The sequence below is a fragment of the Fundulus heteroclitus genome, unplaced genomic scaffold, assembly GCF_011125445.2.
Source record: "Fundulus heteroclitus isolate FHET01 unplaced genomic scaffold, MU-UCD_Fhet_4.1 scaffold_53, whole genome shotgun sequence".
NCBI lineage: Eukaryota > Metazoa > Chordata > Actinopteri > Cyprinodontiformes > Fundulidae > Fundulus > Fundulus heteroclitus.
In genome coordinates, this window is record NW_023396956.1 from 1504372 (window position 1) to 1527006 (window position 22635).

Below are 22635 nucleotides of genomic sequence, written 5' to 3' on the forward strand. Positions count from 1 at the left end.
GAACTTTATAAAATACTTGTAAAAGTTAAGAGTCAACATTAAGTTGACTGTTTTTTCCATGACTGATGAAGGTCTGATGTGAGTTCATTATCTACCCATCAGTACCCATGGTTCGCCTCGATGCAGTTCTTATTTATTGCTTTAAGCAAAGAATCAAACCAGGATTGGTAGTATTGGCATCAAATTCATAATGATATCATTATTTTTATACATGCATCTCAATGAAATGTGTTTTCTTCATTTAATTTTCTCCTTAGGGAGCAGTGGGCTGCCACTGGGCTGCCCCCGGGGTGTATACGTCACCACTAATATATGTATTTACAACATAGAAATACCTGACATAAATATTAATTAATACAATAATAAATATAAATAAATTATCATTAAATAATAAAAAGACCAACAGCCATGCACACTCATACCTAAACACAATTCAGAGACCAATTACCCATATTTTTGGACCATGGGAGGAACCCGCAGTACCTGGATAGAGAACGCAGGTGGGAGGAAAATGCAAACTCCATACAGGACCAGGACTTTCTTGCTCAAAGGCAACAGGGACTAACTGCGACACTACATGGCCATTTATTATTATTATTATTATTATTATTATTATTATTATTATTATTATGACATTTTATTTTCCAATTTTAATTGATTGAAATTGTATTTTTAAATTTCATCATGGATTCCTATGAAGCTCATTAGTTAAAATAACATTCCTCTTGAAAATAAAATCTAAGCAGGTATTAAACATATTTTCATCAGCTCACTTTTCTGTTTTAAAAATGTTTTTATTTGATCTGATGTAATATTCTAATCTTAAATGTTGTGTTTTATTAGCTGTGGAAAATCATCATAATCAATAGAAATAAAAGCTTAAAAGCATCAGTTTGTGTGTAATTAATTTATATCATATTTCATTTTAGTGAAATGAGTTAAATAAACTTTTCAATAATACTTTAACTGTACTTTGTTACTTCGTTGGGTCCACTATGAGCACATGTGTTGTGTTTACCTCCAGAGGATTCTGATTGGACCAACCCGACATAGACCCGCCCTTTGCTCCGCCCACTCCACTTGTGATTGGCCAGCTGAGTCTCTGCTCATGTCTCTCCACATCCAGCAAGTGATGCCGCTTCTCGCAAGTGTTCATGGGAAATGTTGTTTTATTTGTGTCCAGCGAGCCCATGAACCGCTCTGTGAGAACTACAGCTCCCATGAGCCACAGGGAAGGCGGAGTCTGACCCACAGGTGAAGAAGAGCTTCATTCACCAGCTGAGCTGCTCCTGGAGCTTCAGAGGGAGAGATTGAAGAAAATAGAGATAAAAAAGTTCATTTTAGATGATATGTTGGGTTGTAGTAGCAGAGCACAGGTAAAGGTGTTAGTGTCCTAAGAAGTGAGAAGAACAACTCAATTTATCAGCAGTGATGTCAGGAGGAACGTGAGTATTTATTAGTTTTTTTTAATAAAGTTAGTACATCAAATGAAATCAAACTTGTATCAGTTATACTGTATAAAACGTTTTTAATGTTGCAACAAAACATTATTTATTTCAGCTGTGTTTACTTCAGAAGGTGTTAAAGAGTTAAACATGTGAGCTGGTAGACTGGGGGGCATCAGCGTGGCGTGGAGCAGCTTTCTGGTCCAGAACCAAGAAGAACCTGTGAAATGTGGGTCTGACGTGGTTTCCACGTGTCTTCAGTAAAATGCTGATGCCTAAATGAAACGTGGGTTATGTGAGAGATTTAGTAGTTTTTTACTGTTTGGGTGAAACAGAACGCCTGCTGGTCCAAGAAAATAAAAGCTTGTATTGACCTCAGGGACAAATGGATTCAGATATGCATGTTTCATTAATTCCTTATTCAGATTCTATTTGTGGAGCCCACAGAGTCCTAATCTGGGCCTTAAATTTGAGCCACGATTGTTTCTGTTTCTCCGTCTCCTTCCATGGACAACATGAAATCCTCCCAGAGTAACTGTCTGCCTGTGTGGAGCTGATCTGCTGTTTTTTCCCAGCTCTTATCAGTATCCAAGGCTGGACCTCAATTAGACACAATATTTAAAAAAACGCACTGGAGAAAATTACCACTTGTGCAAATTCTGGCTCTCTGTGATGACTTTAAGTTTGAAATTTAAAGTTTAAAGTTTGCATGAAACCTTTGTTCAGGAACATTGAATTGATGTAACTCTGATCATATCCTGTCCAGATGCAGCTGCTCATCCTTTCTGTGTGAAGGAAGCTCTCATGCTTCTCGTGAATTATTGCATTTTCTTTAACCAAGGACTCAGAGAGGAGTTGTGTTAGATAAGAACCAGTGCCTGCGCTCCTGTTTTCACTTCCTACATTAACCCAGAATTAAATAAGTGTGTTGTGCCCTTTTCCTCTCGCTCTCTAAGACATTTAAACGCTCCATGCCTTTTGAATTAAATTTGCAAAGACAAAGATGATGAAGGAATCTGATTGATGCTGAAATTATTGGGGAGAATTGCAGTGACCGTATCGTAAATTTAGCCGCATCGACTGCGCCAGTCTGGGTCCGACGAGTCCATCTTTCCAATGATCTGAACGTCGTTTAGGAATGCAAAGGGTGAACCGATGACACTAAGGAGATTACACACGTTGATGTTGACGGTGCATAAGCAAAATGTGGTGCAGAACTATGGCTATTTTCTGCAGAGCCTCCAGTTTTTGAACAAAAAGCCGATCTGCAGCTGGTTTCTCCCTCCCTGTTGCAGGCAGCTGAGGAGGAGAGGTGGACCTTATAAAACGGACCCGGCCACAGACCTGAGCCGCTGGAGGCTGACTAACGTGGAGGGCAGGCAGACCTGGAGCTACCTGGAAGAGGACGAGCGAGCCGACAGAGAGCAGACCATGCTGGAGGCTCATTCTCTGGGCCTGGACACCGTAGGTCTTCAGTCTTTATCTCTTTGTCCACATTTAACTCCCACAGACCAAAACAGTAAAACTCTGGATCTATGCTATAATTCAATTCAATTTTATTTATATAGCGCCAAATCATGAAACATGTCATCTCAAGGCACTTTACAAAGTCAAGTTCAATCATATTATACAGATTGGGTCAGATTATACAGATTGGTCAAAAATGTCCTATATAAGGAAACCAGTTGATTGCATCAAAGTCCCGACAAGCAGCATTCACTCCTGGGGAACCGTAGAGCCACAGGGAGAGTCGTCTGCATTGTACATGGCTTTGCTGCAATCCCTCATACTGAGCAAGCATGAAGCGACAGTGGGAAGAAAAACCACCCATTAACGGGAAAAAAAACCTCCGGCAGAACCGGGCTCAGTATGAACGGCCATCTGCCTCGACCGACTGGGGTTACAGAAGACAGAGCAGAGACACAACAAGAGAAACAAAAAAGCACAGAAGCACACATTGATCTAGTAATCTGTTCTACATTAGATGGTAGTAGCGGGTGAGCCGTCTTCTCTGGATGATGTCAAAGTTAACAGAACGCCAGACCAGGTGTACCTACTATGAAGAGAAAAGAGAGAGAACAGAAAGTTAAAGCAGAAATGACAACACATAATGCATAATTGAAGAACAGTAGAACTCAATATAGTGAGAAAATTAGATCCTGATATACTCCAGTAGCCTAAGCCTATAGCAGTAAAACTATAAAGATAGCTGAAAGTAACATGAGCCACTAGTTATAATTTTTGTCAAAAAGAAAAGTTTTAAGCCTAGTCTTAAAAGTAGACAGGGTGTCTGCCTCACGGACCAAAACTGGGAGTTGGTTCCACAGGAGAGGAGCCTGATAGCTAAAGGATCTGCCTCCCATTCTACTTTTAGAGACTCTAGGAACCACCAGCAGACCTGCAGTCTGAGAGCGAAGTGCTCTGTTAGGACATACGGGGTAATCAGAGCTCTGATATATGATGGAGTTTGATTATTAAGGGCTTTATACGTTAGAAGGAGAATTTTAAATTCTATTCTTGATTTAACAGGAAGCCAATGAAGGGAAGCTAAAATTGGAGAAATATGATCCCTCTTGTTGATTTTCATCAGAACTCTTGCTGCAGCATTTTGAATCAGCTGAAGTATTTGAGCTGCATTTTGTGGACTTCCTGATAGTAAAGAATTACAATAGTCCAGCCTTGAAGTAACAAATGCATGGACCAGTTTTTCAGCATCACCCCTGGACAGAATGTTTCTAATTTTGGCGATATTCCTGAGGTGAAAAAAGGAAACTCTGGAAACCTGTTTAATATGGGATTTAAATGACATGTCTTGGTCAAAAATAACACCAAGATTTTTTACTTTATTACCAGAGGCCAAGTTAATGCCATCCAGATTAAGTGATTGGTTAAGAAGTTTATTTTTTGAGGACTCTGGCCCAAAGATTACAACTTCTGTCTTGTCAGAATTTAGATGCAGGAAATTTAAAGTCATCCAGCTTTTGATGTCATCAAGACATGACTGCAGTCGAAGTAACTGATTGGATTCATCAGGATTTATGGATAAATATAGCTGAGTGTCATCAGCATAACAGTGGAAATTAATCCCATGCTGTCTGATAATTTTGCCAATCGGAAGCATATATATAGTAAAGAGAATTGGTCCAAGGACTGAACCCTGTGGTACTCCACAGGTGACCCTAGAGTTTGAGGAAGATTTATTATTAACATGAACAAATTGGAATCTGTCTGACAGATAAGATTTAAACCAGCCTAATGCTTTCCCCTTAATCCCTACAGTATGCTCAAGTCTTTGTAGGAGAATATTGTGATCAACTGTATCAAATGCAGCACTGAGATCTAACAGGACAAGTATAGACACAAGTCCATTATCTGAGGCCATGAGAATATCATTAGTGACCTTCACCAGAGCTGTTTCAGTGCTATGATGAGCTCTGAAGCCTGATTGGAACTCCTCAAGTAGGTCATTACTTTGTAAATGTTCACTAAGTTGATTAGCAACTACTTTCTCAAGAATTTTAGATAAGAAAAGAAGATTAGATATAGGTCTGTAATTTACTAACTCATCTTGATCAAGAGAAGGTTTCTTAAGTAAAGGTTTAATAACAGCTACTTTAAAAACCTGTGGTACATATCCATTTACTAAGGACAGATTAATCATGTCTAAAATAGGACCACTGATCAAAGGGAATATGTCCTTAAACAACTTGGTTGGGATTGGGTCTAACATGCAGGTAGAAGGTTCAACTGTTACCATCATAGTTTAAGGAACCAATCTTGTTTTGTTTTTTTGAAAGTGGTTTCTATGTTTAGTTCTCTGGCTCCCTGAGAGTCCTGCTCAGTTTTATGTGGACACTGGCTGCTTTTTAACTGAGCGAAGGTAAACTGGACAGTAAAGGAACATAAAAGCAACCAGAATCCTAATAAAACCCCTGGAAAGTGGTAAAAGTCTGCCGGCTGTGAGGTGTGGTGTAACTGAACGCTCCGCTCCTGGTTCCTGTCCACAGAGCAGGTTTCTGCCCGACTTGCCGGCCTCTCAAACGGCTTCAGATGCTGCCGCTAAAGGTATGAGCTTCTACCGCCGGCTGCAGGCGGAGGACGGCCACTGGGCGGGGGACTACGGCGGACCGCTCTTCCTGCTCCCAGGTCAGTCCTGAAGCTGCAGGTTATACCTCTCCTGTTCTGACAGAAGCATCAAAAGAAGGCAGAGAGTAGCAGAAAGATTCCTTCTTCGTCTCCCAGGCCTCCTCATCACGTGTCATGTTGCTAAGATCCCTCTTCCTGCAGCCTGGAAGGAGGAGATGGTGAGGTACCTGCGCTCCGTCCAGCTGCCGGACGGAGGCTGGGGTCTGTAAGTCAGCATCACATCAGTTAACAGTAGGACCGCCAACCAGCCACGGCTAACATTCAGGAAGGTTTATCTCCACTCTGCTCCCTTCCCAGAGTTACACTGCAAAAACGGATCTAAAAATAAGTAAAAATGTTCTTAAAATTTGTGTATCTGTCCTTGATTTGAGCAGGTAAATAAGATGATTTGCCAATGGAATCAGAATTTTGCACTTAAAACAGGAACAATTCATCTCCATCATCTTATTTCCAGTGCAGGATGTCTAATTATCTTATTTTAGGGGTCAAAATACTAATTTTATTGGCAGATAATCTTATTTACCTGCTCAAATCAAGGATAAATACACTAACTTTAAGAACATTTTACTTATTTTTAGATCCGTTTTTGCAGCCGTTATTGTTCCTCCATCATGTCTTCTCTCATCATGTCAGGCCACTCTTTATTAATGATCTTGTGTTCAGGACGAGGTTTTATGTTTAAACAGAACTAAATTACAATAAGAAATCAAATGAACAGTGCAAAGAAAATGTGTTCTATTTAGACACACAGATACATATTCCAGGTAAACATAAATTTAAATGAAACCAAGATAGAGAAATAATTATTGAGAATGACAGCCTATAAACTTAGGATGCAATGAGAGGAAAATTCTGCTGTTAGTTGGAATTTTTACATCTTTGGTGAGACTTGCCAGAGTCTTTGAACGCCCCGTAGAGTGTAAACAAGGGAAATGAAGGGAAATTCTGGATATTAAATGCATCATCAGTGCAGTACAGCAACCGTCAGACGACCAATTTACAAGCAATTAAGACGAATTTCCACATCTTCAGGGATATTGTGATAAGAATGATTGTGTCGAAAACACGCAAAATTAGACAGTTTAGTCAAGTAATGGTAATAATAAAGAAAGCCCAATATTTTAGTATTAACCAGACAATAAAAAAAGGAAAACTTCCAGTGTCACGGAAGGAAGTTACCTGCCGATTGCACAGGTGTGATGGCTGAACTGAGCGGTGAACTCTGATTGGTTGAGCACGGCAGAGTCACATCCAATAGACTGTTACGGGATGCTGATGCATTCAAATTTTCCAGAAAGAGGGAGATTCAGAAACCCTGAAAACAGCTGACTGGAGCGTCAGTCGGTGAAGCAGGCGTATTTAACGCAGAGGTCCCGGGTTCGAATCCCGGGCAAAGAACCCTGTAGCTGAAATCATGGCTGTGTTTCTGCACCCTCAGACACATTGAAGACAAGTCCACCGTGTTTGGAACGGCGCTGAGCTACACGTCTCTGAGGATCCTGGGAGTGGATCCCGACGATCCGGATCTGGTCCGTGCGCGGAGCAACCTGCACAGTAAAGGTTCGGGTCAGATCTCACGCCGCCTCCTCTGAGCACGCTCAGAGTGACGAACCGTGGCTGTTCTCTGCGGTCCCTGCAGGCGGCGCCGTCGGGATCCCATCGTGGGGTAAATTCTGGTTGGCTGTTTTAAACGTCTACAGCTGGGAGGGACTGAACACGCTGCTGCCGGAGATGTGGTAGGTCTTTGAAAAGAGACAAATCCCCCTGAAAACACGCGGTTCTGGTGCCGTGCAGAACTCCTGATCCTCCTCTTTAGAGTTTGGTCCCAAACAGCCTGGCTGTTGGAGACATTTAAGGTCTTTGGGAGTTCTCCTTTGCCTTTTAGGCTGCTTCGTTGTCATTTTTACTCCCTTACCTGGCCGTTTTCAGGTGATTCTTGTCGTTTCAGGCTGCTCCCCACCTGGATGCCAGCCCACCCGTCCACCCTGTGGTGCCACTGTCGCCAGGTCTACCTGCCCATGAGCTACTGCTACGCCGTCAGGCTGTCAGCGCAGGAAGACCCGCTGATCCTCAGCCTGCGACAGGTGAGGCAGCATGAAGCAGCCGGCCGCGGAGCTAATCAGACCCAGCCGGGATTCATAGATAGATAGATAGATAGATTTTATTACAGACCCAAGGTCCAAATTACACGGAAGAGAAAACAAGAACGAATAAAATAATAAAAAGTACAATAAAAACACTCCTAGCCGTTCAGAAGGCAATCATACCAATGTCTCCAGAGTACAGAAGAGTATTTTACTGCACTCTTTTTAACATTAGTCAACAGTAGGATAATTCTATTATTGGACTCGTTTAAACAACAAATAAATTTATACATAAGCTTTCGTAAAACAGACGTTAAAGTGCTGACGCGAGCGGATACAAACAGTTCAGTAGCCCTGGTCCGTCTGGGTCTGTTTAACAAAAGTCTTAATGTATCATTATAGGCCACCTTCAGTCTTTGAATACTGGCTTTTTTTAAAGTTTTAAATGTGAAATTGTCACCTTGTCCTGAATTGTCTATCTTTGGATTAACAGACCATCAAACAATTAAGAAAAAGTTTAAGGATAGTATTGCCGTTGCTTCTTTATTAGCGCAGAGAAGAATTTTGTTGGAATGGAAGGAACCAGGTGCCCCAAAAGCTTCACTTTGGCTTAAGGATCTCATGCTGTACTTAGATTTGGAGAAAATTAAATATGATCTGAGGGGAACACCTGGAAAATTTGCTTCAGTTTGGGGATGCATGATTAGTTACATAGCCAGTTTAAAGGACAAATGAAATGTCCACTTTTGACAACTGACTTTTGATTACATTTTCTTTTCCTCCTTGCTTCATCTCAACCCATTGAAAATTTTTACCTCTCAGTTTTATTTTGTGGTGTTTTCTATTTGTTTATTCATGTTATTCTCATTACTCTCTCTTTTTTAATTGTCTATAAACTTTTTTATTCACATGTTTGTCTATGGTAAGAAGGAAGGATGTGGGTTATTACTGATCTGTATCATAATTTTGTAGGATTGGGGAGGGCTGGGAAAGCGAGGGAATGAGTGGTTGTTGTTTTTGTAAATAGGAAAAAAAAATCCTTAGTTTTCATTGTTTGTACTTGACCTTGTTACGTGAATAAAAACATGAATTAAAAAAAAAACAGTTGCCCCACAAATGTGCAGTATACAGAGATGTACAATATGAACTAAACAAGTTCAGTTTCACTTCATCAGAACAGAATCCAAGGATATTTGCCTGAGCGTATAACATTTGAACCTCCCGGTAAATGTCCTCATCATCAGACAGACGGTCTGTCAGCACATGGCCAAGATATTTTACTTCATTTGAGTAAAGTCTTCATTTTAATAAAGTCCCAGACAGTTTGAAATTTGGAAATACTCCATTTTTGTCCTCCTTAGTGCGACAAATCAACATGATACTTTCTGATGGGTTGAATTTGACATCAAGTAGTTCACCATGTGCTGAAGAGACATTAAGCAGCTTCTGCAGACCAGAAACCACTAGATCATCAGCGTACATTAAATGATTAATAATAGCATCACCAACCATGCAGCCGGTTCTACACAGGTTTAGCTGCTTAGAGAGGTCATTAATGAGTGAGTTCTTAATGGAACGGGGCGGTTCTGATGTCTGTGGTGCAGGAGCTGTACGTCCAGGACTACGACACCATTAAGTGGAGCGCTCAGAGGAACAACGTGGCGGCCTGTGACCTGTACACTCCTCACAGCGCCCTGCTGTCCGTCGCCTACAGTAAGGCTCACCTGCACACAAGCCGACCTCTGGTCCTCCTCGTTAGCTTTGATAACAGCCGGTGAGCTTCATCCTGTCTGGATGAGAGCATGCATGAAGAGATCTCTGTGTGGCTCTGCAGCCGTGCTGAACGTGTATGAAGCCCACCACAGCAGCACGCTGAGACGGATGGCCGTCACAGAGCTGTACGACCACATCCAGGCCGACGACCGCTTCACCAAGTGCATCAGCATCGGGCCGGTGAGGAAAACTCCTTTAAAACCCTGAAATAAACCGAAAGAGCCAGAGTTTCATTAACGCTTTGCTACAATGATGTTTGGTTGCAGATCTCCAAGACGATCAACATGCTGGTGCGCTGGTACGTGGACGGGCCCACCTCTGCAGCTTTCCAGGAGCACGTGTCCCGCATCCCAGACTACCTGTGGTCAGTGGCAGCTCTGATAAAGTCCAGTTTTAACAGAACAACCCGAGTCATGTCCAGGTTCTGATCTGGAATGTAAAAAGTTGGAGCGGTTAAACCAGCGGGATGTTTTCTGTCTTACAGGCTGGGACTGGATGGGATGAAAATGCAGGTGAGAATTTAGCACCTTATTCTACGACCATCAAAACCATTTAGTTTTAGTTTCAAGATTTTATTTCACGCTCCAGATTTGTTCTTTTCTGGTCGTGTTTTTCTGATGTTTGGAAAATTAAGATATATATATATATATATATATATATATTTTTTTTTTATTATTTAAGTACCTTATCCAAAGTGCTCGACACCATAGATCACGAGATACTCTTATTAAAATTCAAATCGATTGTCGTTTCAAACATCCCACTTCTATGGTTTCCAATTATTTGAAGAATAGAAAAAAATGTGTGTTTTTTTTATTTCAGGGGACCAACTCTCCTCATTTGGACATTAAATGTAGAGTTCCTCAAGGATCTATCCCTGGACCATTTTTATTTTTAATTTATGTTAATGGTTTATAAACTGGACCGGAACCTTCTAGTTCCTTGGTCTCCATGATGCTGGATGTTCTCTGAAGAACCTCTGAGGCCAGAAGCAGAGCAGCTGCAGATTAAACTACAGAGCTGGACTCTGGTTACTGGCTGGGTTTTATTTTGGGGTAATCAGACTAAAGGGGGGGGGGGGGGGGGGGGGCATAAATGCACGCCACACTTTCACATTTCCACTTGATAAAAACGTTACAAACATGTCATGATCTTCCTTCTACATCACAGTTTGTGTTGCTCTTCATTCAAACATGGAACAATCAGCTCCAGGTTTTTCCCTCCCGTTAATGGGTGGTTTTTCTTCCCACTGTCGCTTCATGCATGCTCAGTATGAGGGATTGCTGCAAAGCCATCAACAATGCAGACGACTGTCCACTGTGGCTCTACGCTCTTTCAGGAGGAGTGAATGCTGCTTGGAGAGACTTGATGCAACCTGCTGGGTTTCTTTATATAGGAAATGTTTGACCAATCTCACTGCAAAAACGGAACTAGAAATAAGTAAAATATTCTTTAAAATTAATGTATTTGTCCTTGATTTGAGCAGGTAAATAAGATGATATGCCAATGGAATAAGATTTTTGCACTTAAAATAGGAACAATTCATCTCCATCATCTTATTTTAAGTGCAGGATGTCTAATTATCTTATTTTAGGGCTCAAAATACTCATTCCATTGGCAGATACTCTTATTTACCTGCTCAAATCAAGGATTAAAATGATAACTTTAAGAACATTTTACTTATTTTTAGATCCGTTTTTGCAGTGCTGTATAATCTGACTGATTTTGACTTTGTAAAGTGCCTCGAGATGACATGCTTCATGAATTGGCGCTATATAAATAAAATTGAATTGAAATCCTCTTCCTGCTGTAGAGGACTTTGTGTTCTCCGTGTTTAATAAAAAAATTCCCTCTTCCTCCTCAGGGAACCAACGGGTCTCAGCTCTGGGACACGTGTTTCGCCGTTCAGGCTTTTCTGGAGGTATCATGAAATCAGTGTCTGCACTCACCGCCTCAGCGTTTGTGCTCCCTGGCTGATGAAATGCTTTCCGTCAGGCCGGAGCGCAGGACCACCCTGACCTGGCCGCGTGTCTCCAGGACGCCCACCACTTCCTCAGGATCACTCAGGTCAGCGCCTCCTCCGGGCGGACGCGTCTGCCACCGAGCGTAAAGAGGAGATCCAGACACGGCGGTGGTCTCTGATCGTTCTGCTCCTCCCACCCCCACAGATCCCAGAGAACCCACCGGAGTACCAGAAGTTCTACAGACAGATGAACAAGGTGCAGTAAAGTCTCTATTATCAATAAAACTTATTATTTATGTGCATTTCAGCCTCATGTGTCCTTCTGTGCTCGTCAGGGCGGCTTCCCCTTCAGCACCCGGGACTGCGGCTGGATCGTGGCCGACTGCACGGCCGAAGGCCTGAAGGCGGTGATGCTGCTGCAGGAGCTCTGTCCCTCCATCAGGCAGCCAATCAGCTCGCAGCGTTTGTGTGACGCCGTCAATGTGGTGAGTGAGCACAGCCGCCTCCTCCTCCATTGTCCTCCTCCTCCTCCTCCCTCCTCCTCCTCCTCCTCCATGATGGATCCGTTCCTGGTTTTATCCTCCTGACTGTGGCTTAAACTGGCTGTGATGAACTCCATGCTGTCCTCCTATCTCCAGTTCAATGGTGTCTTCTCCTCTAATCCTCTAACATTGTTGGAGCACACAGAGATAAATCTTTGACCTTTCCTCTTCAGATGGTCCAGAGTTCCTCTCTGGTTCCTCTCTGGTTCCTCTCTGGTTCCTCTCTGGTTCCTCTCTGGTTCCTCTCTGGTTCCTCTCTGGTTCCCCTCTGGTTCCCCTCTGGTTCCTCTCTACTTCCCCTCTGGTTCCCCTCTGGTTCCCCTCTAGTTCCTCTCTGGTTCCTCTCTAGTTCCTCTCTGGTTCCTCTCTGGTTCCTCTCTAGTTCCTCTCTAGTTCCTCTCTAGTTCCTCTCTGGTTCCTCTCTGGTTCCTCTCTGGTTCCCCTCTGGTTCCCCTCTGGTTCCTCTCTGGTTCCCCTCTACTTCCCCTCTAGTTCCTCTCTGGTTCCCCTCTAGTTCCTCTCTGGTTCCTCTCTGGTTCCCCTCTAGTTCCTCTCTGGTTCCTCTCTGGTTCCCCCTGGTTCCCCTCTAGTTCCTCTCTGGTTCCTCTCTGGTTCCCCTCTGGTTCCTCTCTGGTTCCTCTCTGGTTCCTCTCTGGTTCCCCTCTAGTTCCTCTCTGGTTCCTCTCTGGTTCCCCTCTGGTTCCTCTTTGGTTCCCCTCTAGTTCCTCTCTAGTTCCTCTCTGGTTCCTCTCTGGTTCCTCTCTAGTTCCTCTCTAGTTCCTCTCTGGTTCCTCTCTGGTTCCTCTCTGGTTCCTCTCTGGTTCCCCTCTGGTTCCTCTCTGGTTCCCCTCTAGTTCCTCTCTGGTTCCTCTCTGGTTCCCCCTGGTTCCTCTCTGGTTCCTCTCTGGTTCCTCTCTGGTTCCCCCTGGTTCCTCTCTGGTTCCCCCTGGTTCCTCTCTGGTTCCCCTCTAGTTCCTCTCTGGTTCCCCTCTGGTTCCTCTTATCTCCAGGATTCAGGTCTGAGGACTGACACGCTGATGGAAGAAGGTTGATTTAGTGTCTGATGAGCCGTTTCTGTTTTGGATCATCATCCAGTGACGGACCCGTTTCCAGTTCTCCACCAGATCTTTATTTTGAAGGTCCTGGTTTTACCAAAGGTCCGTGATGCTGACAACTTTAAGTAGGTTCTCTGTGGAGGAGGAACCAGCCGGCAGCATCACAGATCCTCCACAGAGCAGAAGCTCCTGGACCAGAGTGAGTCTGGTTAAAGTCCAGCAGAGCTGAACGAGCTCCACATGTTGGTGATGGTAGGACAGCTGAAGGTTTTCATCCTGGCTGCCTGCTGGCTGGTAAAGAGCGCCACCTGGAGGCCTCACAGCTCTGTCTCTTAGTTCCTTTGGTCTGTTGCTGTCTCACAGCTGCTCAGCATGAGGAACAGAGACGGAGGATTCGCCACGTATGAAACCAAAAGAGGAGGAAGACTCCTGGAGCTGCTCAACCCTTCAGAAGTGTTCGGTAAGCTTCTGGCTGAGTCAGTGGGTTTGTTCCCAAACTGCTGCTACCAAGCTTTAGGACTTCTATCCAAGCGTTCCTCAGCTGGAGCACAACTGTTAATACGGCCGTTTGTCTGCAACAGGAGACATCATGATAGATTACACGTATGTGGAGTGCACCTCTGCAGCGATGCAGGCTTTGAGGCACTTCCAGGACGTTTATCCTGATCACCGCACTGAAGAGATAAGGTACACAGTCAACACATAACAGCCTTTCTTCACTTTGTTTCTTTATTACTCAAAACCTTCTAGTTGTCCCTTCCCAGAGTCGCTGGGTAGGTCTTTAAAACGGGGGACCAGGGTTTGATTCCCGGATGTGTGAGGAGGGCATCCAGTGTAAGACGCTGCCAACAAACTCCTCCATTACAGACTTTCCTAGGATGCTTTAAAGGGCAGATACGTTTTTTACACCTCAGCCAGTCCATTCTCCATAAGATTCAACTGGTACAGAAAGCATTGAGCTAAATTTGGGTCATAAAGTTTGTTCAAAACAAAGAAATTTGACCCGAAAAATTATTTGAACTTCCTCACAAAATGTTTGACAACCTGAAAAAAGTTCAAAACTATCATGAGTGACAGCTGAACATATTCCCAGCTGGTGCATTCAGGGACAGTAGGAATTATCTGCAACACATCATCAATATTCACAGTATGTGATTGGGTTTGAAAGATAACACGATTCACCGATAGAACGCCACTCTCAGAGGAGAAAATCTGACCTTGAATGATTTACACCAGGGGTGTCAAACTCATTTTGGTTTAGGGGCCGCATACAGCTTAATCTGATCTCAAGAGGGCCACACGAGTAAACTCCTTCATCAATTAAATAGAACTAATAAATGTGGACTTCTTGATTTTTTTAATATTAAGTTAATTTCACTTTTACACAATATATTATGAATAACCGCAGCGTTTTTAAGAAAAGTATGTGCAATTTCAACAATACTTTTACTCAGTTAAACATTTACTTGTGCATTATGCATAAGAACTGATCACAGTGATTATATAATGTTGAAAAACATTTATTCACATTTTTTGGAACTTAAAAACACTGTCCTGCATGACAAAATACATCAAACAGATAAAAATTAAGAAATGATTTGAATTTTTCCACACCTGAAGCTTAATCTGCTGATTAAAACACAGCGCCCCTCGTGGACAATATAGGAACTGCAGATTTTCAATTAAACAAAGTACATGTTTTTTTCAGTAATTGTTTTATCATTCTCTTCCTTTTGTCTTGTCCACTTGTGAAAGTCAAATCTGATGAGCTCTTTGTGGCATTTTATTGCCACATTGCCATAGTTTTTATTTTATTTTTAACAATGATAATGCATTTAGCCACAGGGCCGGACTAAATTGTTCGGCGGGCCGGATCCGGCCCGCGGGCCGTATGTTTGACACCCCTGATTTACACAATTATAAGTCCATGGTGGAGATTTCTCCTGCTTTCAACTTATCAAAGCAAACATCCTCTAATTTCCAGTAGTTTGACCGGTAAAAACAGGACGCATATTCTGCCAGGCTGGACCCTGGTATTTTAGTATCCACCTGTAATTTTGACATTTTTATAGCTGTCTGCTTCAAAGTTTCTGCAGTTGTTCTTCATTATAAGAAGCGTTTAGGATATTTGCTGGTTAAGGCAGTCTGGAGGTTTTTGCTTCAGCTAGAAACGTCTGCTGTGAGTTTAGTTTAGAGAAACATTTGATAAACGATGTGAAATCCCTGGTAAATGTATAAAATGTGAGACTTGATGTTTGGTCATAGGTTTAGCTAAAGAAGAGGGAATAAATAGTCTCTGGCCGGCTGCTGGTCAGAAGATGCTGTTTAAAATCGTAAAATATAGAAACAACACAGATTCCTGGATCCAGGAGCGTTTTCATGCCTGACTCAGAGAAAAGCAACCAAAGTCCAAAGAACCACAACCTCGAACTTTAGAAAACCGAGAGAAGTTCTGTTTCAGGCCAGTCAAAAGTAGCCGGTCAACGGCGGCAAATCGCCGTCTATAGCAGCTCCCGCCGCCGCCTACTTTTCCCCGATTATACATCCCAAAAACCAGCTTAGCATCTGTCTCCACTGAGCAACATCAACGAGTGATTGGGTTCCTTGTTCCAACCGAGATGCTACTTTTCCCATCAAAACTCAGACCGGTGTTATGCCGAAAAGTGCAATAAAACCGTGAGAGCCGACGTGAGTTTTGAAACTGCAAAGCTTTTTAAGCGGAAGATCAATCGTGCAGAGAAGGGTATAACTGCAGAGCGTAGAACGCCCCCACTGTCGGAACGGCCACAGGCCAACGCAAACACTGATTGGTTCGTTGATTTGCCCACTTCAATACATATATTTTTCCCTCCATCTCCTTCATTCAGCGGGACGGACGAAAAATGTCCGTCCCGAAAAAATCCGTCCCGACGAAAAAAATCCCTATCGCAGGGTATTAGTTTTACCTAGGGACCACATGTGATTTGTAATAATAACGGCGTTGTATGCAGACAGATATTAACCGGCTCGCGGTGTCAGGAGAAAGCAACAGCGCGAGGACTATTATGACTATTATATGTAGTAGCCTACGATAGAATTCTGTCCTGTCAGGATAAGGGCTTCTACTGGAGAAACACCCCAAATATGCGACTGCACGTTCAAAAATAAAGCTAAAAAAAACAAAAAAAAAACAACTCACGAAATTTACCAGCGACTGTAGAAAAACAAAGAAAGCATACAGAGGCAGAGTTGACAGCGCTGCTTCTGTCACACAGCTGCAGCGCAGCGTATTAATTACATGTAATCCCAGGTAAAAAAACAGATCCGTGCGAGTAGGCGATTGGACATTTTGCTGCATGGAGCCAGGCAAAGTTGGAAAAAAAATCCGCTTCCTAGCATAAAGCCTGAAAAAGAAGGACAAATATGCGTGTGGGGCATTCAAAATCCGGACTGTCACCTGCCTTTCAACGGACGAAAGGTTCGGATGCTTATGTGTAACTCTGCAATATTTTTCAATGTATGGTTTGTTTAATAAAAAACAAGTGTCCTAGTGTCCTTTTATTTGCGCACCCATAAGCGGAGCAAAAATCGGGCATCCTCGGACGGAGCTCTGGAAGTTTGCTTACTTTCGATACAAATTCGAAATAATTTATTAAGTTAGACAATAATTGAATTCAATCAATTGGTCCTATGTAGCCCCTAAAGGGGTGACATTTTCAGTCAGTTGATTTATCTGGAAAACGGGTGAGAATTCACCGGATTCAGTGTCTGAAAACATAAAGTACATTTTCCTGAATTGACATGTATTGTGTCTGACTGCACCTTGGTCTGACCTAAGATGGCCGCTCTGTCGGCACGCCTCCCACCCGACAACGCGGCGTCTACGTATACATGTCTGTGCGCAGAAGGACCGCCCAGTCGGAACGCCCACACAGTCGGAACGCCCACACAGCTCTATGGCAAGCCGTTTTAACATAAATTCGGTTTCGTCTGACTATCCGTAATTACATTCCAGATATCTTAAAATGCATTTTGACTAGACAAAACTACATTTTGACTATCCGGAATGGTAATTTAAGATATCTTTATTTACATTCTGACTAGGAAGAATAATAATTCAAGATATCTTCAATTACATTTTGACTAGTCAAAATCCCTTTCAAGATATCTCAAATTACGTCACCGGATTCGTCATTGAAAGCGTCACACATCCGTAGACGTAATTTAAGATATCTCGAACGTAATTATGACTAGTCAGAATTACAATTTAAGATATCTGAAATAAGACATTGCGTGTAAGCCCCTTATTGGCTGTAAGCTGCCCAAAGCTGCCTGAACATTCAATGGCGCTGGCTGTTTTCGACAAAATTGTAAGAAAATGCCACAATATAGAAAGAGCTTTTTAAGTATGGGATATGCAGAGAGGGCGAAAATAGTATACTTGAAGAATGCTTAAGAAATTTGCAAAGAATTTCGGATTTACTTGCTGCCGACGCACACAATGCACTGAAAAACGGCTAGCTGAAAGCGCTACTGTCGACTCATGTCCAAGCTGGAAATAAGGAATATTCCTCAGCCCGGACCAGTTCTGTTAATAACCAGCTGCAGTTTTTATACTGTGGTAAAGCATCTGCCTCTTGGGAATTATGGTAAAGCCAGCTAGCTCTTGATTTTCACATGCGAGACGGCACAAAGCATTACAGCACCCTCCTTTAGCTTCTCTGAAAACAAAAGCGCACGCCTCCGGTTCCTGTGTGATGACATATGGCAAGCCGTTTCGTAATTCAAGATATCAGTAACGTCATTTTGACTAGTCAGAATGTCAATTTAAGATATCTTAAATGGAAAAGCTGAATAATTCAAGATATCTCTAATTCATTTAGAGATATCTTAAAAGGAATTTTGACTAGTCAAAATTACAATTCAAGATATCTTAAAAGAAATTTTGACTAGTCAAAATTACAATTCAAGATATCTTAAATTTATTTTTTACTAGTCAAAACTGCATTTCGCCTATCCAAAAATACATTTAAGATATCTTGAATTATGGTGGCATTTGAGATATCTTTAATTAGAATTATGACTAGTCAAAACTCAATTTAAGATATCTTGAATTGTAATTTTGACTAGTCGTAATTTAATTGTAGATATCTGAAATGGGTATTTCAGATAGTCAGTAATTCATTCGAGATATCTTGAATTGACGTCTCCATACAACTCAATGGAAAATCTGATGTCATTTCGACTAGTCAGAATGTAATTAGAGATATCTCGAATAGGTATTTTGACTAGTCAAAATACAATTAGAGATATCTTAAATGCTAAAACGTCTAGTCATAAAACAATTTGAGATATCTCGAACGTAAGGGCGGTAAAACCGAATTTATGTTAAAACGGCTTGCAGTTACTCCTTACTGATCGTGCACCACAGACATGTATACGTAGACACCGCGTCGTCGGGTGAGAGGCGTGCCGACAGAGCGGCCATCTTAGGTCAGACCAAGCTGCGCTCAGACAGAATACATGTCAATTCAGGAAAATGTACTTTATGTTTTCAGACACTCTGGATCCGGTGAATTCTCACCCGATTACCAGATAAATCAACTGACTGAAAACGTCACCCCTTTAGGGGCTACATGGGACCAATTGATTGAATGAAATGATTGTCTAACTTAATAAATTATTTCGATTTTGTATTGAAAGTAAGCAAACTTCCAGAGCTACGTCCCAGGAAGCCCGACTTTTACTCCGCTTATGGGTGCGCAAATAAAAGGACACTAGGAACCAGATCCTGGGCAATTACCTTCCATAAGGAAGATTTTATGATAGATAATCCTCATGCTTTACAGTTACAGTTTTACAGTTTTTTAAACACAGTATGTGCTAATGGGTAGCAGGGATGGAAGTAGAGAAAAGTACATTAAACACGAAAAACAAACAAAATGGTCCTAAATTACTGGATAGACATGATTTATTTCGGGGGGGGGGGGGGGATATTATACAGTATTTTCGGTTTTGCTATGATTTTGTAATGTATTTGATTCTAAGATGCGTTATTAGGTTTTTTGTTGATTTTTTTCCCCCCAGATCGCAGTTTGTATTATATAATTTTTAAATGCTGTTATGAGCACCTTTGCTTTCACTTGTCTGTATATAGTTTTGCTCCTATGTAGATAAGTGCTGTTGTCTGTAGATCGGTGTCTGTATATATATATATATATATATATATATATATATATATATATATATATATATATATATATATATATATATATATATATTGGAAGAAAGAGAGAGAGATTTATGTGTGTATAATTTGTGTGTATATTAGATTAATATGTAACTGCAAAATATGTAAGTGCTTGTACATTTTTCACCCAGTTTGAATTCAGTTTAAATACTTTTGGTTCTGAATAAATATGTGTAATCTGTCTGAAAGGTCAAGGGCATTGTGAACATCTGATTAAAATGAGATCTGAGCTGCCTCCTATTCATTTTGACAGCAGATGTCTGATCTGTGGTCTGACCCAAGATGGCCGCCCTGTAGGCACGTCAGCCTAGCGGCCGGCAGCGGCCGGCAGCGTCCAATGGGGCGTCTACGTATATGATGTCTATGTCGTGCACAGCACCGCGTTCACAGACCAGTGTGATGCATTCACGAGCGTCAGAAAGCTATGGTGCATTCAGGAGCATGGGACATTTCAAACTTACAAGGAAAGAGGCATAAAACGGAATAGAACTTAACTCATACAGTAATGTATTTATCCAGAAACAGCGTAGGCTTTCTTACAATACTGAATGCTCTATAATTGTATTTCTGATATTTTTTGATTATGCACATCTGTTACCTTTTTATTCTGAAAAATCTATAATATTACATATAATAAAATATAATATTACAGCAGAAATTATCAAAGTTTTTCAGGGGATGCATTTTGTGTTCGTCTCTAGAATCCTCGCCGATGATATGATATCATGTGTGTGATGAGTGCAAGTGAAATTAAACTGAGATAAGAGATTTCCAAAGAGCGATTTGACTGAAATAAATTCAACTTGTGAATTCAATTTCAAATTCCAACCCTGTATTTTTATCATAAAAATTCGACTTTGTTCGTGAAGAAATGTTACGATCGTTTTTAGAACAGAACTGTGAATAATAATAATAAGATGAATAGACCTCACCTAATCTGATCTGTTTTATGTGGTGCTAATTCAAATTAAACAACTTTTATGCAAATGGAGATTACCTTACCTTGTTATCACATGATGATAACATCATGTGGAAAAAATAATGTTTTAAGAATAATGATAAAAAATAAATGTTTTTGAAGAATTGATCATTCACATTTTTTGCCTTTTATTGAATTTGAAACATGCACTCTGACTCTATTGTTTAAATAATCACCTGTCTTGAAAGCTTCCAAAATACATCAGGGAGACTCTATTTTTCAAAATTCTCCCCTCCGGGGCTCGGGCACCGGCATCAGTGCACCCTCCTACCTGATAGTGTGCGGCCTGCTACTGTAAAAAAGTTTGACTGCCCTGTCTGTTTGTTCTTCAGATCCACTCTGAGGGACGGTCTGAGTTACTGCAGGAGGGTCCAGAGGGCCGATGGATCCTGGGAAGGGTGAGCAGAGCTGGAGCTTCATCTCCTGATACGTGACCAACAGTCCCGCCTCAGCGTTGCTCTGCTCCCTCCTCAGATCCTGGGGAGTCTGCTTCACGTACGGAACGTGGTTCGGCCTGGAAGCCTTCGCCTGCATGGGCCACACCTATGAGAGCGGGTAAGATGGTCTTCATGCAGACGTCTGCTGCTTCCTACAGGCTGCACTGAAAGGAGAAATGACTGTGTGTGAGCAGAGACGTGCCGGCTGAGGTGCAGAAGGCGTGCCGCTTCCTGCTGGACCACCAGATGTCTGACGGAGGCTGGGGGGAGGACTTTGAGTCGTGTGTGCAGCGGCGCTACGTCCAGAGCAGCTCTGCTCAGATCCACAACACCTGCTGGGCTTTGCTGGGACTCATGGCGGTCAGGTGAAGCACCCAGGTCTTACCAACATGTCCCCCCCCCCCAGCGACTCTGAAGGTTCCTGAAGGTTTCCTGACCTTTGTTCCTGCAGACATCCTGACCGGCGGGCCGTTGAGAGAGGAGTTCAGCTGCTGGTTGATAAGCAGCTGCTCAACGGAGACTGGCCTCAGGTGACTCTCATCTCTTTAGTTCACATCACATTTACAACTAAAGCCAGTGACATAAATGTGATCTTTTGTTGTAGGAGAACATCTCTGGTGTGTTCAACAAGAGCTGCGCTATCAGTTACACCTCCTACAGAAACGTCTTCCCCATCTGGACCCTGGGACGCTTCTCCAGGCTTCATCCCAGCAGTCCTCTGGCTGGGAAGCTGAAGCTGTGACTTCCTGCAGGAGAACATCTGACCGCACTCAGATGTTTCCTCTCGTCGTCCATGAGAACATCGTTATGGTTCAGGGTGCTACCGGACATCCCAACGATCAGTCAGACTCGCTGATATCAGCGGAAAGGAGCCTCTGGAGTTCCTCATTTACTGTAAATTACAGCTTTTATTTGCAATAGTTCTCCTTTTAGCTTTAATAGTTGTTTTCCATTCATCCTGGAGAGGACCACGTTTGACCATGCTAACAGCATTAGCAGTGAAAGCTAATAACACCTTTCTCTGCATTTCATGCATTTAGATGCTGTATGGTACAAAGTAGGCGTGGCCCGGCACGCCTCTGTTTACGCTTCAATCAAGAAAAAAATAATAATTTCAATATGAAATAATAAATATTTTCATATTTGATTCACTTTGAAACTGTGGAAAGTCCAGAACTGACTGAGATGTGGTTGGATTTATTTCAGTACGTAAAGAGCAAAGATCTGGATAATTGTGTCGTCCAACAGTATAAATTCACTTTATATGATCAGTGTTGATGTTTAGTAATTTTTTTAAATGAGACCTGCTCCACATTTTATGAATAAAACATGTTTTAATCACTTTGGAGTTGTTTTGTTGTTTAGACAGCCTCGTGTCCCAGCTGTACCTGAACGCACCGTGAGCAGCTGTCCCCATCAACGTGGATCCCTTTAATAGATCATAAAACTTTAGTTTTATTTCATCCCTACTGACCAGCAGAGGCGTTGCTTCCAGCACTGAAGGATCGTTCTTGTGCAGGCCAAGAATTAATGACCAGGGTTAACCCTAACCCGGGTCAGGATGACTGAGGTCCACAACCCGGTGAAGGCACAGGCACAGAACCAGGAAGCCTGTGGACCCCCTGCTGGATCCAGGGGGCTTTTATTCCACATATTTTCTTGTTCTGAAGAAGACCGGCCAGTCTAGGACCTCAGAAGTCTTTCGGGGGGGTCGTACCTTTTTGCATGCTGACCACCAGGGAGGTTCTGCAGGTAATTTTCCCATTGGTTCACCTCCATAGACCTCATGGATGATTACTTTCATGTCTCAGTCATGTGACACACCTGGGCCTGCGGTGACCATGGAGAGGAGCCGGCCGTCTCCCTCACAGGAGATCATCGCCCCGGCGGGTCGACAGAGTATTGAGCATGCTTACGGGATTGAGTGGAAATTATTGCGAATATAAAAAGAAATAAAATAAATCTTTTTTTTTCTTTTTAGA

General features: G+C 42.3%; 1 protein-coding gene across 1 annotated transcript; it reads left to right on the plus strand.

Annotated features, from left to right (window-relative positions):
- The first annotated feature begins 1193 nt into the window (after nucleotides 1-1193).
- LOC105916509 (lanosterol synthase) lies at nucleotides 1194-21983 on the plus strand. Its single transcript, XM_036132716.1, has 22 exons — nucleotides 1194-1445; nucleotides 2741-2909; nucleotides 5453-5591; nucleotides 5688-5796; nucleotides 7030-7151; nucleotides 7231-7327; nucleotides 7540-7675; nucleotides 9280-9388; nucleotides 9510-9628; nucleotides 9715-9812; nucleotides 9933-9960; nucleotides 11313-11369; nucleotides 11444-11515; nucleotides 11617-11667; nucleotides 11747-11896; nucleotides 13372-13468; nucleotides 13590-13695; nucleotides 20549-20614; nucleotides 20691-20771; nucleotides 20848-21018; nucleotides 21105-21183; nucleotides 21258-21983. Exons 1-22 carry the CDS (start codon nucleotides 1432-1434, stop codon nucleotides 21393-21395), a joined length of 2208 nt encoding a protein of 735 aa, XP_035988609.1. The 5' UTR covers nucleotides 1194-1431; the 3' UTR covers nucleotides 21396-21983.
- Nucleotides 21984-22635: the final 652 nt, after the last annotated feature.

Coding starts and splice junctions, on each gene's coding strand:
- LOC105916509 (XM_036132716.1), top strand. Junction 7,328..7,539: donor ACGCTGCTGCCGGAGATGTG/GTAGGTCTTTGA, acceptor TTGTCGTTTCAG/GCTGCTCCCCACCTGGATGC. Junction 11,516..11,616: donor ACTTCCTCAGGATCACTCAG/GTCAGCGCCTCC, acceptor CCACCCCCACAG/ATCCCAGAGAACCCACCGGA.